Source organism: Cyprinodon tularosa, unplaced genomic scaffold (assembly GCF_016077235.1).
Source record: "Cyprinodon tularosa strain WSP-4 unplaced genomic scaffold, ASM1607723v1 ctg770, whole genome shotgun sequence".
NCBI classification, from domain to species: domain Eukaryota; kingdom Metazoa; phylum Chordata; class Actinopteri; order Cyprinodontiformes; family Cyprinodontidae; genus Cyprinodon; species Cyprinodon tularosa.
Genome location: NW_024039530.1, coordinates 240,935 through 257,952, shown reverse-complemented (window position 1 = coordinate 257,952; position 17,018 = coordinate 240,935). Strand labels below are relative to the sequence as shown.

Sequence of the window (17,018 nt, the reverse complement as noted above, 5' to 3'; positions counted from 1 at the left end):
CACTAGGTGGCATCCAACAGCTGCTGTAAGGGATTCTGACCAGCCCCTCTGCAGCCAGACGTGCCTGCGCAGATTTAGCCAGCAAAGCAGGGGATTTCCTCACACAAAGTGCTGCAGAAAGGAGATGCGCTTTGACAGCAGGTGTTGCAGTCAATAAACCAGGACAGATTCACACAGAAACAGACCCGAAAAAGAGACTAAACGATGAAGCTGGACGCCCCCATAATATGCAAATCCCAAACCCCCGCACAGCTGCTTGCAGAGCAGCTATTCCTTGCGCCGACTCCGCCCCCCGTACGTAACCAAATCAGTGACGTAGGCATGCCTTACTTTCCTACTCTCTGCAAAGCATCATCAAAATCACCATCCATCAAGAATCGCTTCACCCCCCCTTCCCCATCTCCTTTCTCTCCCCCCCCCCTGTATCTCCCTCCTCCTCCTTCGTTGTCTTTTAAATGTAACTTCTGAATGATCGGGAGAGCAGGGAGCGTCTGGATAGCCTGGTCTGGTGACTCCATCTTTGCTGAAGGATCTGCACGCACGGCAACATTCTGCTCATCAAAGCTGGACGCACAGATGAGAGGGGATCCATTTGTGGAATAACGTCGCGCGCCCGTGAGGATTTCGGCTCTTTTGATTAATTTGATTTTGTTTTATTTTTTAACCTCCTGGATGTTGCAGCGCATCACATCGGTTTAAGTGAATCCGTTTGATTGGATTTATTGGACTCTTTATTCTAAGCCTCATAGTATTATTGTTATCGGTTATTGGTGATCTAATGATCTCTCTTTTAAAATGTCATTTTATCAAATAATGTCGAAGTTTATTTGAGGTATTAAAGCCAGAAGAGCGGTGCGCGTTAGAAATTAGGTTTTTAAAAGGAAAGTTTCGTGCGCAAAGTTTTGGAGACGGTCGGTATGGCTATGGTAGCGTGGAGAAGCACGGAGGGCGTCGGGGACTCCCTGGGGACTCTCTCCTCCCCGGTGTCCCAAGTGGCCCCTCTGTCTCTGCCTGGAGAAATGACGGGACACATGAACGCATCCGCCGCTCTGGAGATCCCACAGGCAGGAGCGGCTCAGGCACCACCGGCGCCCAATCTATCGGGGACCCCAGCCGCGTCCACGTCCACCAGCACCCCATCCACCAATAACAACAACACGTCCTCCTCCTCCTCTTCCTCCTCTTCCATGGACAAACAGCAAAGCCAGCAGATCGAGTGCATCGTGTGCGGGGATAAATCCAGCGGGAAGCATTACGGACAGTTCACCTGTGAGGGATGTAAGAGCTTCTTCAAACGCAGCGTGAGGAGGAACCTGAGCTACACCTGCAGGGCCAACAGGAACTGTCCAGTGGATCAGCACCACCGCAACCAGTGCCAGTACTGCCGCCTCAAGAAATGCCTCAAAGTTGGCATGAGGAGGGAAGGTAGGGCCTGCTGGTAGACATCCACACATAATGCTCACTTTATTTCATTCTGGACTCTGATATATATATACAAACAACTTTAAGAGCTTTAAAAAGTTTGTTTAGTAATTATTTTAATTTTCAATAGATGATTAGCGTTTTTAGATTATTTCTCCCAAACTTAAAAAAAAATCCCAAAACATTAAGAGATTTTAGTTGTTTTGTATTTTTTTCCCTAAAGATTTCTTCAGTCTATTTCAAAAATAGCATTTTATTCATTTGGGAAAAAAAGAAAATAGGTTGAATCAGTTTATTATTATTTCAGAATTGAATATTCTCAACTTTTGTTTAAACTAGCATTTGTTAGCATTAGTTAGGCTGTGATGTTATGTTCGCATAATCTGTGTCTAAAATATATTATCATGCTTTTGCATCATGTTAGATATTGTTTATGTTTTTAAAAAAAATGTATCTTGTATTTGTCAGATTTTAATTTTAAACTTTAACATCCTTATGTAAATGCGTCCTGCTTTAATGTGAAGAAAACTTTTCTTTAAAAAATATATTTTAGAGCTGTATTTATACTTCTTGGGGGGAAGATACTACAAATGGTAACAACTTTTGTTTCTAATATAAATCTCCTCAATGCAACATTATTGTACTGTAGCATTTGTTAGTTATTTTGACTCTAAAACATTGGATTAAATGTATTTGATTTATTTTAATTTGCTTCTAAAATATTACTTATTAATTTTTGTGATACAGCCAGTAGAGCTAATCAGCAGAGGTGTGCAGGTTAATAATGTCCAAGCTAAGATAATGAAACATGTTCCATGTGCTATCCGTGCTGCCTTCACGGGCAGCTGGGTAAAACAAAGACAGAACCTATCAATGTAAGACATTTTTATTCGCCGGTGAGACTGGAATATTTTTGAATAATTTGCATTGTTTATGTGTTTTAAACTTTAAATAGCGTGCCTGGAAAAAAATAAATGAACAAAAACATTATTTATGCTTAGGCCTTTGTGTCTACATCCATAATGTAAGCAGGTTGAAGGCCCAGCTGTAGACCAGCATCCTGCTGCTATGCTAAAACTAGCTGCACAACATGAACTCAAATAGTCTTTTTTAAATTAGGATCATTTTCAAATCAGATGTACAAAACCTTAAATATATTTGTTTGTTCATGTAAGCTAGAATAAAAAGAAAGTTTTCTATTTCTACTCTAGTTTATGACGAGGTTACACTAAAAAAATGTATTTACTTAATCCTACTTAGTTACTTTATCACTATTGTTTTATGTTCCACATTGTTAATTTAATTAACTAAATATGATAAATTAAATGTTAAAATCGGTTGAATTATTTGTTTCAGTGTATTGAGGTTTAGGCCTATAGAAACCAGAGAGCGCAGGCCTTCATATAATATGGATTTTTCTACATCACCAATCTATATGAGATATTTCTGTCCAGAAGCTCTTAAATTTAAATGTTGGTAACTTTTAGTGATAATTAGTCATTAATAGACAGATGTTGCTCTAACAGAGGAGGCTCCTTCTTTAAATGTCAGCCTCATCGCTTTAACAGCTGGATGTGATTTATCTGCTGCTTCTTCTTGCAGCCGTCCAAAGAGGCAGGCTGCCCACGCAGTCCTTCCACGGCCAGTTCGCGCTGACCAACGGAGACGCCCTGCAGTGCCACTCCTACCTGTCGGGGTACATCTCTCTGCTGCTGCGGGCTGAACCCTACTCCACCTCCCGGTTTGGCTCCCAGTGCCTGCAGAACAACAACATCATGGGCATAGAGAACATCTGCGAGCTGGCGGCGAGGATGCTATTCAGCGCCGTGGAGTGGGCCCGGAACATCCCCTTCTTCCCGGACCTGCAGGTCCCAGACCAGGTGGCCCTCCTCCGCCTCACCTGGAGCGAGCTGTTTGTGCTGAACGCCGCCCAGTGCGCCATGCCGGTCCACGTGGCTCCGCTGCTGGCCGCCGCCGGTCTGCACGCGTCCCCGATGTCCGCAGACCGGGTGGTGGCCTTCATGGACCACATCCGGGTTTTCCAGGAGCAGGTGGAGAAGCTGAAGGTGCTGCAGGTGGATTCAGCGGAGTACAGCTGCATCAAGGCCATCGTGCTTTTCACCACAGGTAAATATTCTCCTTCTGCACAACTGTTTGTTTTTTGATAAAATATAATATTTATTTATATTATTCCTTTTTTTTTTTTTTTAGAATGAGTAATTAAACAATTTATTAGACATTACTACAATCGTTCTGAAATAAACAGAATCAGTTGATTCAAAAAAATGAATTGATTTATTTGAATCAACTGGAATATTTAAAGCTATGCAGTTATTTTCAACGTTGCTCTTTAAGGATACACTGAAAAAAATAATCTAACAGTTTTTAACATTTACCTAATCACATTTAGTTACTTTAACACAATTATTTTATTCCCTCCACTGCTAACATGAAACAATTGTGTAAAAGTAACTAAATATGATCAAGTAAATGAGAAAAACGGTCGCATTATTTTTTCAGTGTACTTTCTTTTTTCTTTTTTTTAGATAATTAAGCTTTTTTAAGATATCTAAAACATAAAAACCCAACAGACTAAAGAATAACAACTTTCAACATGATCTCACGACCTGAATCATTATAAAATATCCAAATGTAAAAAATCCAAACTTTTCATTCTGACATGCTTTAGAGTCTCATTTCTAAATCTAAAAGGTAATCTATAGAGTAAAAGATTAGGGTGATGCCTTGGAGGCCTTCCAACCTGAAATACTTGGAGCTCATCACTAAAGATTGGGGCAACTTATCAAAAACATGCAAAGGTTTAGTCTGGAGATATAAGAAGTGTTAGATTGCTGCAAAGATTGCTTTATATATATATATATATATATATATATATATATATATATATATATATATATATATATACACACACAATCTAACATATATATAAATATATATGTATGTATATGTATATATTTAAAATAATTCTATATAAACTTTATATATATAAACTTTATATAAAACTAAATTACTTAGTTAATATATTTGTATGTGTATATATATATATATATATATATATATATATATATATATATATATATATATATATATATATATATAGTTAAACTAAACTTGTTAATGGAATAAGGATTACTTGATATCAAATTCTAATGCGTTTAAATTAAGTTGTGCTTCTTATAGAGTGATGATATTAAAATAGTGTTTTTCTTTCCTTAATTTATCTTGCTTTAGCAACCTGTGAAGGTCTACCATGTTTTATTTGTCAATTTAAGATTAATGAGGAAATAAGAGAACTCTGAGAAGCTCTTTGCAGCATCCAAAAAGGATTTCTAACTATAAAAGTCAAAATATATCTCTGTAAATCTTCTTGGAGGTTCTGTTGTTTGGGCTTCTATATTTTTTTTTAAATACAGTTATTTTATGCTTATTCTATCACAACAATGATCGTTCTTTATATGTATTTATATGTGTGAGTGTGTGTGTGTGTGTACAATGCTTTAATTTGTGCACAGTAAAGTCTTAGTTTTGATGGAGCCTTTTGAGCATGGATGATGCCTGAGCTGCAGGATTGAAAGAATGAGCAGCAGCAAAGTGAAAAATGAAAGAAGCTCCTCTATCTAGGTCTATTTTAGTCCCCGTGAGCACATCAGAGCACGTGTCTTTAAACTGGGACACAGTAGCCTTTCTTTAACCCCTGCTGCCGTGCGGCCTGCAGCGCTACAGTGCAGGCGGACGGCGCTGATGTGTGCAGAGGTGCACGAAACATTTGATACAGAGCAGCAGCCCTCTGACTGAGCTGACAAACATTGCTCTACTGTCCTTAAAGATGATTTTGAAGAATTTAGTGCAGCAGTGTTGTCGTCTTTGATCATCTAGCATTAGACTGATGATGGATGAATGTTTTTTTTTAACCACCCACATCAGAAATGATTGAACTTCTGCACATTGTTAGCTGAATGTTTCAGTAGCTGTTATTTTTGTAATCCTGCATTAAAAATATGGGGCATTCTAAAAATGCTCATTTCCATTGCATTTTAAGGCTTTAAAAAGACTGAATCCTTTTATTTTTACCCCTTTGGAATCATCTGAAAGCTGTGATCTTCGAAAAATTGATAATCAGAAAAATCCAAAGTCAACTCCCCCCCCCCCCTCTTGTTGTCTGCTGAACCACTGGCCCTCATCCGATCCCTGTTGTTCCTCTCAACACAGATGCTTGTGGCCTGTCGGATGTAGCTCATGTGGAAAGCCTCCAGGAGAAGTCCCAATGCGCCCTGGAGGAGTACGTAAGGAGTCAATATCCCAACCAGCCCAACAGATTCGGAAAGCTGCTGCTTCGCCTGCCCTCCCTGCGCACCGTCTCCTCCTCGGTCATTGAGCAGCTCTTCTTCGTGCGCCTGGTGGGGAAGACCCCCATTGAAACTTTGATAAGGGACATGCTGCTTTCTGGCAGCAGCTTCAGCTGGCCTTACATGCCCATCCAGTAGAGGAAGACACAGAAAGGCAGCAGTGGAACTGAGGGTTACATCTTCAACTAGGAGGTTTGGGGTTTATTCTCCATGTAACCTAGAGATCTCTGCAAGAGGATTGAGATTAATACAGGTGATAAGTTCATGTAATTTTACTAAATGATATCAGTGGTCTGCCTTATTAAAAAAAAGGGTCCTGAAAGAAACGAAGAACGTGAAATTATTTGAAATCACAGGCAGAATATAAACCAGACTCGACCCAAAAGGACTGCTTATTTTGGAGATTTTTTTTTTCTTATTGTCGTTATGATGACCTCTTGCAGCATATGGACGCTCTATGATTTCCTTGAAATAACAAACGATATTTATTGGACTTGTGTGTATATTTATCGTGCTTGTAAATTATGTTTTCGGATCCGTTCCTTTCTGAATGTTATATGTATCGTTTTGCCCACAGTCGATGAGAAAACTGCAGGGAGCCTCTTGTGCGTGTTAATCTCTTTTATCCTGTTTTTTTTTTCTTTATTGTCTATGTTCTTGTTGATTTCATACTTTCCAGAAAAAAAGCACTTTGGAGTAAATGAAAATATTAACAGCAGGTGTTTTGAAACCGATTCCTTCCCTGCTTCCATACTACAGCTCTGGTTTGATATTATGAATTTGTATTTTTATTTTTAAGAAAATCCAACGCCAAGTATTGCATTTCTTGTAGTTTTATTTCTTTTTTTTACAGAAACTGCTCTGTTTTCTTTTTTACAAAAATAATCTCACACTTTAATTTATCCATTTTGATTTAAAAAAATGTATTTTTTTGTACCACACTGTGCAGATATGACTTTATTTACCTTCTAGAATGATCTTAAAACCTCCAGATTCGTTGGATTTTACAGATTTTGTTCAGTTTACAACTCTTTGTTTGAGACGCTAAAGCTAAAGATGGGGATGCGGGGAGAGGCTGACTTTCAGGCAGCTGTGTAATGCTTTTGTACGGGCTTCATATTTAGACCTTGCATCCCGTCGTAGTTCGTTTCACACTCAGACAAGCAATGAAAGCAGGAGATTATTGATGATTACATTACCAAATAATATAGTTTCCAGGAATGTTTTTTAAATAATTTTATTTCTGTATTGGCTGTCTCAGAGATTTTTGAAGAGCACTTGGTTTGTGCACACACCTTATCAGGCCGACACTAAAAGACTTGATGGGAAGTCATGCTTTTACATGAGTCACTCACTTGCACAACCTGACCACTGCAGGGTACACTGCTCCTTTCAGAGGGTACGAATGTGTGTGTTTCCTTGTGTTTGCTTCTATTTTTTTTTTTGCTGTTTATTTGTTTTTTTTGACAACCACTCTAATGTACTGTGAAAGTTAACATATTGGTACCTTATTAAATTATAACTCAAGATTTATACATAAAGCCTACTTTGTTTATTTCACTTTGTGTTGATCTGATCATGTTTATGAGGGCAGCCTCTGCCAAGTAGCTCATAATATTCCTAGACATATTGTGACTTCCACCTTAAGAGTTAATACCTGTTTTCACAGAATCTTTCAAATATTTCCTGGATCCAGACGGTGATTCGCATCATCACCACATTTTAATGGAGTGGTCCTTGGACTGTGGTGAACCTTTGGTAAAAAAAAAAAAAAGAAAGAACAAATCATTAAAGTACGTTCATAACTTCAAATTATCCTGTATCCTACACAGACAGACAGACAGAGACACAAACTCCCCAAAACATGACCTCCTTGGCGGAGGTAAAAAGGGGAGGGGGCTGTTCTGGAGCCAGTTCATGTCTGTAATTTTGGCCCTTCGTTGGAGGTTTTAGTCAAACTAATTTATCCCACTGACAGTGACAGCTGCAGTTTGATGTCATGATGTGCAGATCCTCTGCAGGAGACTGAGTGACCAACATTAAAGTGGCTTTTATCAGGCTCTCATTTGCAGTCTGATAATACACTCATTAAAATGTCATTCGTTTTATATAAAAATAGCTAATATTTGACATTAAATATTTAAAATGTTATACGTCGCTTAAATTAGCAAGTTAATACATCTTTAAATCACTTTTTCAGCAATAAAAATATTTTTTGTCATTTCTTAGCTGCAAGTAATTGCAGCTGCATGGATTTATACAGTTTACATGAACACATCTGCATTTTTATCATTTCCTCCACAATAAAAAGAAAAATATGGGCCCTATATCTTTTTCTTTGTGGGGAAATTTCTCTCTCTCTCTCTCTCTCTCTCTCTCTCTCTCTCTCTCTCTCTCTCTCTCTCTCTCTCTCTATATATATATATATATATATATATATATATATATATATATATATATATATATATATATATATATATATATATATATATATATATATATATATATATATATATATATATATATATATATATATATATATATATAATGGAGATGTAGAGAAACTTTGGAGAAAAAAAAGAGTAAAACCATCTTCGTGTCTGCGGTGGCAGATTGAAGAAGACAGAGAGGATTAAGGCAGTTTCTTTCCTTCGTAGTGGACAGAGAGCTAATGAGGGGCCCCTGACTGCTCTGTCACTACCGTTTACCCGCAGGAGGATGAAGCCGGCCGCTCCACGGCCCCTGGCTGCTCTGGGCCAAAAGGCCAACATGAAACAATGGAGCATTTTTCCCACACACCTACAGGTCCGATATAAACCATCTGAAGAGGGAGCGGAGCTGGACGGAGCAACCAGAGAGCAGGAGCCGCTCTGCTCACTGAGCGGGGACTAATGGATCAATCACCGACACACATTTCCAGTTTAAAAAAACCGCCGACAATTATGCTGTTTCAGAAAATAAGCAGTAAATAATGCCGACCGTTTAAAAGTTTTAATATTAATGAAAACTGTTATTCTTTGCAGGCAAATGAAGATACGCTTTACGTAACATTTGGTTTATTTTGCTTTCCAAGAATTACGGCGCATTTTACTTCCTTGTTTTTCACAAAAACTGCAATTTAATTTATTTAGATCAATACATTATTTCGATTATTTTCTCTCTATTAAGTTTTCATATAAACCCAGTTCAGGTCCAGGCTGCAGGCGGAACACAAATGTTCAGTGTTGGATGCTGCAAAGTTTATTTTATTTATTAAATTCCACTGTTAGACTGGAGCCCAGTGGTGTTTAATCTTTAATTATTATAGGCTACAAAAGAATTTCTGGTGCTTTAAATGACTTTTTAAGATTTGTGTAAATCTAAAAATAAAATAAAAGTGAAAAGATAAACTGCCGACACATAAATTAATCTTTTAAATCTACCAAATCTACGACTTCCCTCCATTTGTGTCTCAGCGATTAAACAATAAAAGTATACATTTATTTTTTAACATTAAAAACAAATTAATTTTAATGAAAAAAAAAAGATTCACTGGTTCTGCTAAATAATTAAACTGTAAGCAAACTGTAGTATGGGTGAAAGCCCAAATTAAAAAAATGAAATTTTAATTTAAAAAGTAGAGCAGATGCAAATACGCCAACATTATGAAGAAACTGCGAGTGAATATTTCTGATATTTATTATTTTTTTTCCAACTCTCAGCAATGTTGTTTAAATCCTCTGAAATACAGAAAAAGTGCGCAATAACTTTAAAAGACAAACAAAACAAACGATGAATGTTCAAAGATTAAAAGCCAAAGAATATAACTTCTGTTTTTTTTTATTTGCAACTCTAATTAAATATAAATTTATGTTTTATGTGATATTATGATCCTGGGGAGACTAGAGAATTAGAGGGGTCCAAATAAAAGGAAAAACTCTCCACAAGTTAATGATTTAAAAACGCTTTAATAGCAATTTTCCTGAAATGTTCCAGTAAACATCCTGTGTTTTTTTTCTCCATTTTCTTACTCTACTTTCTTCTTAGTTGTGCCAAAACAAGAAAAAAAAAATCACTTTAGATAAAACTAGGTCTTTGATTAATCTCTCTCTCACTTTCTCTATCTTTAACTATATATATATATAAATATATATAAATATATATATATATATAAAACCTTTAATGAGGCCTTTTTTTTCTGGCAACAACCATGGCCATAAGTATCCTTATCCACTTTGTGGGGAGCGGGTGGGGGGGTTACAGCAAACTGCAGTATGAGTGAAAGCCCAAATTAAAAAATAAAGAATATTCCAAATAAACATTTTCAAAAATGTTTTAAAATAACAATAATAATATCAACAAAAATGAATTTTCGTCCTTCTGGCTACATATCAGTGCAACCAAATATTTCTTCTGGTTTAGTTTTACTGGAACATCTGAATACACCAGTTAAATTATGTTGTCTTAAAAAAAAAGCAATAAAAGCCTCATCATTCCCTAAACTTTATTTTATACCATATTGTTTTGTTTTTCTGTATTTGAAACCTGATATATTTGTGGCTTATTGAATAAAAACATTGACTCTGACACCAACAGTCCAACCGATATTTGTTCTTTAAAGTCTGTTCCTGTGAATAAGGCGTGGCAAGGTCAGTTTATTGGTATAATCCATTTCAGTAAAGGAATAATTCAAAGTGCTTTACATGATAAGTAAGAAGCAAAAAATAAGGTTTCATTGAATGGATGTTAATCTGCAGGTCTACAGGTGAACCAGAAGGACTTATTATACCTAGAACAGACTTTATTTGTCCTTTTTAGAACCAGAGAATCAGGGTCACAGTGAATAATCACTCAATAGATGTGAAAGATTAGAAACATTTCTATGAAAATGAGAGTCATATTAATTTCCAGTTTGGAAATTCATTACATCCATAATGTTTCTGCAGAGATCATCCAAACCTGGTGCTGGTGGACGGACACATAAAGTCCCCTGGTGTATTTCTTTTCCTTGTCCACCCATCGCCCCTATAATCACATCCTCTGTCTCAGACAGTTACCCTTCCACTCGTCTAGCTTCTCAGCAGCCTTGAACCTCTTGAGGTTCTCCCAGACTGCTTCAGGGACCTATGACCTTCCTGCCCCTTCACCTGACACCAGCTAAGATAAACAGGGAACACGTCATCAGGCACCTCGCTTACTTAAAATCATTTACAAGTCCATCTTCCACCGGTGTCAAATTTTCTCTGACAAAAATTCCTCATGTGCTATTTTTTTTTCTCTCACTTTGAAAAATGCTAATTTACACCCAGAGAGGCGAGACTGCAGCACCACGCCTCAGTGAGCCCATCTGATGCTCGCAGAGAGTAAGACTTAAAAGCAGGCAATATTGGAGGAAGCCTGTCTGCTGAGGAGCCCCCTCTTTGCAAAAAATTTCAACGACAGAGGAAAAAACCCACAGCAATCAACTCAAGGACTGTATAAAGAAGGAGCCGGCGTTGCTAAGAGACAGATGCAGAATAACCTCCACCAGAAACCTGACCATGACCCTTCCTCCGCCTCCTCCGCCTCCCAAACAGCCTCTGCCTCTCCCACCCAATTACTACAGAACATTAAAGAGCACCTCTGTCACATTAAATCTGAATGCCAAGGAGAAAAAAAAGAAAGCGGGGGGAGGTGTTAAATGAGGACACTGCAAGGTACATTTTGCAATATTTGTGTAAGTGAGAAAATTGTTTCCCTTTAAAAAAAATTTTTTGGTTTGTTTTTTTTAGCAGGACTGCAGGACGGCTGCTGGTGTGTTTCTTCCAGGCTGAGGGGACAGGCGGCGTTTGGGACGGAGGCAGGGATGGGGGGTGGGTGGGCAGAGGGAATCTGTCAGATGAATGAGAAGATTTGACAGAGAGGTGACAGAGAGTTCAGCTCATACGAGGCCTGTCGATTAGTGCGTGTGTGGCTGACAGGTGGAATCCCAGGGGCGCGTCTGTCACTGCAGCCTGCTGCCAGGCCCAGGCCACTCCTGCATCACCAACACCAACAAAACCACCGCCAAAGCCACCAATGGGCGGGGATTCGCTGCAGACGTGGCAGCTCTTCATTGGCTCTGCCCGGGCGACCAACCAGAGCCTAGATTAAAGCTTTATTGTGCACAGAAACCAGGGCGAAAGTCATGTTAATCCCTCGCTAATACATCGTTGTCAGTGATCTGTTTCTACAGTGCTATTCAAACAAGCCTGCAGGAGCAGGCATACATCTAACCGAGGGCAATGTGGAGTTCTGAACTCAAATGTTTGAAATATTTATTTAGCTGTTTTTGACTCATTGCACCAGCAGACTGGACACTGAGATGGATGGGGGTTAAATGGCTGCTGCTGCTGTTAACGGCTCCAATAAGAAAGCTAAAGCCTTTTTATTGAAGGAGGGGACAAAGGGGAAAGGAAAGAAAAAAATAACTATGGTGAAAGCAAACATGAATACAGCACATGGTGGATTATCAGAAGATCTCACCAACATACAAACCACCAAATACCAATAAACACATACAGCAAAGATAGTATCTGCATACAAAAGCATGCCAACAACATAATGCCCCCAACACCATGTTTCATAATTGGTGTTCACTGCCTTTCCATTGACAGAAATTAGTTAACGATCCCTTGTATCTGTGTTGCTGTGGTGGAAAAGATGCCTGTCCAAGTTGGAGCCCAACTGTGACCAATTGTATGTTGAGGAAATACCCAAAACCATCTGTCTGCCAAACATGCAAGAGGGAATATGAATGTCATTCAAACATTGGTTCATACTAAACTGGTTTGGTTTAACAACAATCTGCAGACGTTTTGATTAAAAAAGCTAATTATCACAATCAACCAATTCCCAAAGATGTGTAGAAATAGAAATATAATAATACGTATTCTTAATTATGGATGGACAAGATTATTCTTTTATTTAAGGAATAATGCCTGATTTTACACTAAAGAACATTAGAAAACCTTTACTTTAGTCCAGGGATCTTCAATGTTTTCTAGACCAAGGACCCTGAAACTGATGGCGAGATGAAGCAGTGACCCCCTAATTATATATATCGTATGAAATTGTGTTATATCAAACTGGTCCTATAGTCACTCTATTACAGATGGAGTAATCTAAGGGAAGTAAATCCTCCCTGGGATTATTAAAGTATTTCTGCTTCCTGGTTGATGGGACAGGTGTTGTGAATGAAAAGGTGCCCAGCTTGAAAAAGCTCCTGTGTGTCGCTGAATGTGTGCATTGATGACTGAAAGACATCTTCTTCATTTATCTGTTTACTACAGTCTGTTGAATTAACAGACATAAGGAGATTTCAATTAGTGGGAAAAAAAATAAAAAAAACTCTAATCAACCAACACTTTTGCGACCCCGATGCAGTACCTCTGTGGCCTCCCTAAGGGTCGCGGACCCCCTGTTGAAGACCTCCGCTTGAAGACATATAAACTTTATAAGGATTATATCTCAATATATCACTACCTACTTTAATTAAATATTTTATATATGTGTCACAAATTTTAAATGTTTTAAATCTAAAGTACAAAAAAGCCTATTAGCTATTTCTTAATTAAAGCTCCATATTACATTCTGGTATATTTATAAACAAGCTAAAGTTAAAATGTTTTATTCTTTGAGGGAAAAAAATGCTTGTGATTTGAAAACTTTAGCTTAAAACACATTTTTCTATTACAGAAACAAATCTTTGTGTGTCAGTTTTGGCAAATATCTGCAATAAAGGTAAATTTACTTGTGAAAAATCAATTAAACATTTAGCCTCTAATTGACAAGAAGAGACAAGTAACAAAAATACCAATGCTTTTTTTTATTTTAATTTTTTACTTTACTTAAAAATCACTATAAATATTCTATCTATTAGAGAACTTTTTACTTCTACTACTTACATTATTATGCAATTATCACTACTTTCTTCTCTTTACATTTTAAAAATAGATTCTTTAGTTTTGATTCATTTTAGCACATTATGGACTGTTGGTATTTAAGAAAAATAAAAACCATCAAAATAATTTGTTTCATCCAGACAATTTTTTTTTGTGGTTGGACTCGGTACTGCAACAAATTGTTGTTTGTCACATATCAAAATAAATAGTTTTTCAAGATGGTGCAAAGTTCAACTTGAAACTGTTACAATTAGTTATAGAACTAAGAAAATTAAGCATAAGGAAATTATCATCCAGAGCTCTAGAAAAATTTTCCTTTAATAAGGTAATCCGGTAACCAGTGCAAAGTTTAAAGCATCTTTCCTTAACATTTTATCCCACTTTACTTTTATACTTTAAGTAGTTTTGAAAATTGCACTGTTACACTTTTACTTGAAAAGCTTTAGTTGATAATTTAACTTCTAAAAAAGTGCTTTTAAACAGTAGGATTTATACTTTTACTTGCGTGATAAACATTAATACTTCTGATACATCTTCATATATCAGTGTATAATCATTTCATTCATTTTTGGAAAACCAATTAGCTAATTCAGTTTTGTTTTCTTTATAGCATTTCTAACATTTTCTCGTTCTTTTATTTGAAGGAAGGAAGGAAAGAAGGAAGAAAGACGTTTTACCTCACTAGTTCTGCTTTCTTTATTGATTTCTATCCATAAAACCTCTTCAACTTAACTTTCAATTTCCTTCCATGCCACGGTTATGATACTTATATTGAATAAATAATAATAATATATTTTTCTTTAGCAGTGTGGCTACCAGACCCCATGAAAACACACAAGCACACATTCAGAGAAGTCGTGCCGACACAGACAATGGACACGGCACACAGTGGAGCCATGCAGTCTATGAACACATTAGATGAGACGCACACCAGTGTGTAACAGAGCAGAAAGACAGCAGCGGAGACTGGCAGAGCAAAGGGAGACTCTCCATGGAGGTGAGTCTTTATCTTGACAGTGTTAGCAAACAGATAATTATGTGTCCCATGATCCAGATGGAAAGGCTTATTCCTAAAGGCTAGTACTCACATATTATCTTTGATTCTACAGCTTCTTAATTTGTGACAAAATGTCTGTATATGACCTGAAGTATTATTACATTCTATATATTTGTGATGTTGGTTGTGTTTAAAGGTGCTAAAACAAGATATGCGACTTTCAAATGTATTTTCAGTAGCTCATTCCGGTTGCATCTGTTTTCCTGAAACATTACCCGTCCTGTTGAAGTATTATCTTTTATTATTTTGTATTTTATGTCTTCGTCTGTCTCATTTAGTTAAATAAAGCCCTTCTGTGTATATTTTCCTTAATGCCAACTGACTGGAGATATAATACTGTACTTGTGCACAGGGTGTAAACAAGGAAGTAATGCGGTTAAGCAAGTTAACACCTTCCTGCGAAGTTGTGAATAAAAATAGAACAAATTAAAAATAATTTGGAAAAAGTCTGGGATCCAGTGTGAAAAAGTGCAAAGAAATATTTGATTGAATACGGTATGAACATTGGTGTTCACTGAAGCTGAGCCTAAATCCTGCAACCATCAATATCTACGACAACTGACTTGTTAATCACCTTTGGGATTAATAAAATATTCCGGTATTTAAATTGAATTACATTGATACTTGTGATAGCAATGCTATTGCTCATTGAGCCCAGTGATGGAATTATATTAAGGCTCAAAAATGAATATCTACACACCTTCAGGATGGATATTGGGTGTAAATAACCCTATTTTATCATAATAAAATGGGTTTGGGACTTTTTTGTTTTGGCATATGATCTGAATATTCCCCTTTAAGACCCTTGTGAGACAAATATGAGAGAATATTTTATTGGTACATATTGCACACATAGAACACAGGCACATCCAAAACAGGGTCTTTGAAAAAAAAAAAGAAGCTGATTAGTCTGTGACTTCCTCTGGATAGATGTTGTCAGATAACAATGTAAAAAAAAAAAAGCTTTTGATCAGGAAATTTAAATCATTTTAAATCTAAATCCCGTACTAACAGGTTTTTAGAAATTCCTTCTTTCCTCTCCGGAATATTGCAATAATTAGAAATACCTTGTCCTGGGTCGATGCTGTTTGTTTCTTAAAGGCTGGACTGTTTTAATTCTTTACTATCAGGAAGTCCACAAACTGTAGTTAAAAGCCTTCAAATGATCCAAAATGCTGCAGCCAGAGTTCTGATTACAATTAACCCTTTAAAGCCCGATCCAAGAATAAAACAAAACAGAAAATTACTTTTTTTTGGTTTGAAGTCCTTATTCGGCCTTTTAACAAAATATGTAAAAAGAAAAAACAGAAACAAATTTTTGATATTAATCATTTATTACTATGCGATAAGTCAAGATTATTTCTTGTGTAGTCTTCTACTGGCTGTTATCAGGTATATCTGATTGAGTACAATAGGATTTGGAGCAAAGTTTTTACCATTAAATTATGCAAAAGGTGTCAGACGCAAAACATTTCAGAAACCGTATGTATCAAATATGATACATTTGGCATTACAGGGTTAAGAAGAGAGATCATATTTCAGCTATTCTGACTATCCTTCATTGGCTTCCTGTTTAAAGAGGAGCAGAAAGAGAAGCACAAACACGAAAGAGGGAGTCTTGAGGTGATTTTTTACACAAACTCTGAGAGCAAGGAGACAGAGGAGCAGTGAGGGAAGCAATAGGGACTACTGTCGTGCCGATGCCATTTTTTGGCCCCGATACCCGGCTGTGCAGTATTGGCCGATACCGATACCAAACCGTTACGATCTGTTTGAAATTGATGTGTGTACTGTATATATGAAGAACTGCATACTACTTGGATGTAAAACAATTGCCATCATGGCTTTGTCAAGCTGCTGCCTACCTTTGTGAAGCAGGAAAAAGACTACGGTAATACTGTCAGGGTTAGGTTGAGGTTTGAGGACCCAAATGCAGAGATTTAGAGGCAGAGGTGAGTTGAACATACACAGGTAACAGAGGCGGGAATCCAAAAATCCAACATGAAAAATGTAAAACAAACCAGAACCATGGAGACATAAGGGGAAAAGAATCACGAGGAGCCAAGGAAAGATGGGAAAAGACGAGGTAAGATGATGTAAGACGGAGTAGGACGAGGAACCAGCACTGAGGAACTGCACGAGGAGAGTATTTATGGGAGACTGAACAAAGAGAGGACTAACGAGCAGATTGGGAGCAGGTGTGAAGAGAGGAGTCTAGAAAGGAGCTAGGAAAAAGGAGACCAACACAAGAGGACAACAAATAAAATCCTT

General features: G+C 37.2%; 1 protein-coding gene across 1 annotated transcript; it reads left to right on the top strand.

Annotated features, from left to right (window-relative positions):
• The first annotated feature begins 354 nt into the window (after positions 1-354).
• LOC119773606 (COUP transcription factor 2-like) lies at positions 355-5,958 on the top strand. The gene is made up of 3 exons (XM_038270662.1): positions 355-1,425; positions 3,025-3,549; positions 5,653-5,958. Exons 1-3 carry the CDS (start codon positions 918-920, stop codon positions 5,925-5,927), a joined length of 1,308 nt encoding a protein of 435 aa, XP_038126590.1. The 5' UTR covers positions 355-917; the 3' UTR covers positions 5,928-5,958.
• Positions 5,959-17,018: the final 11,060 nt, after the last annotated feature.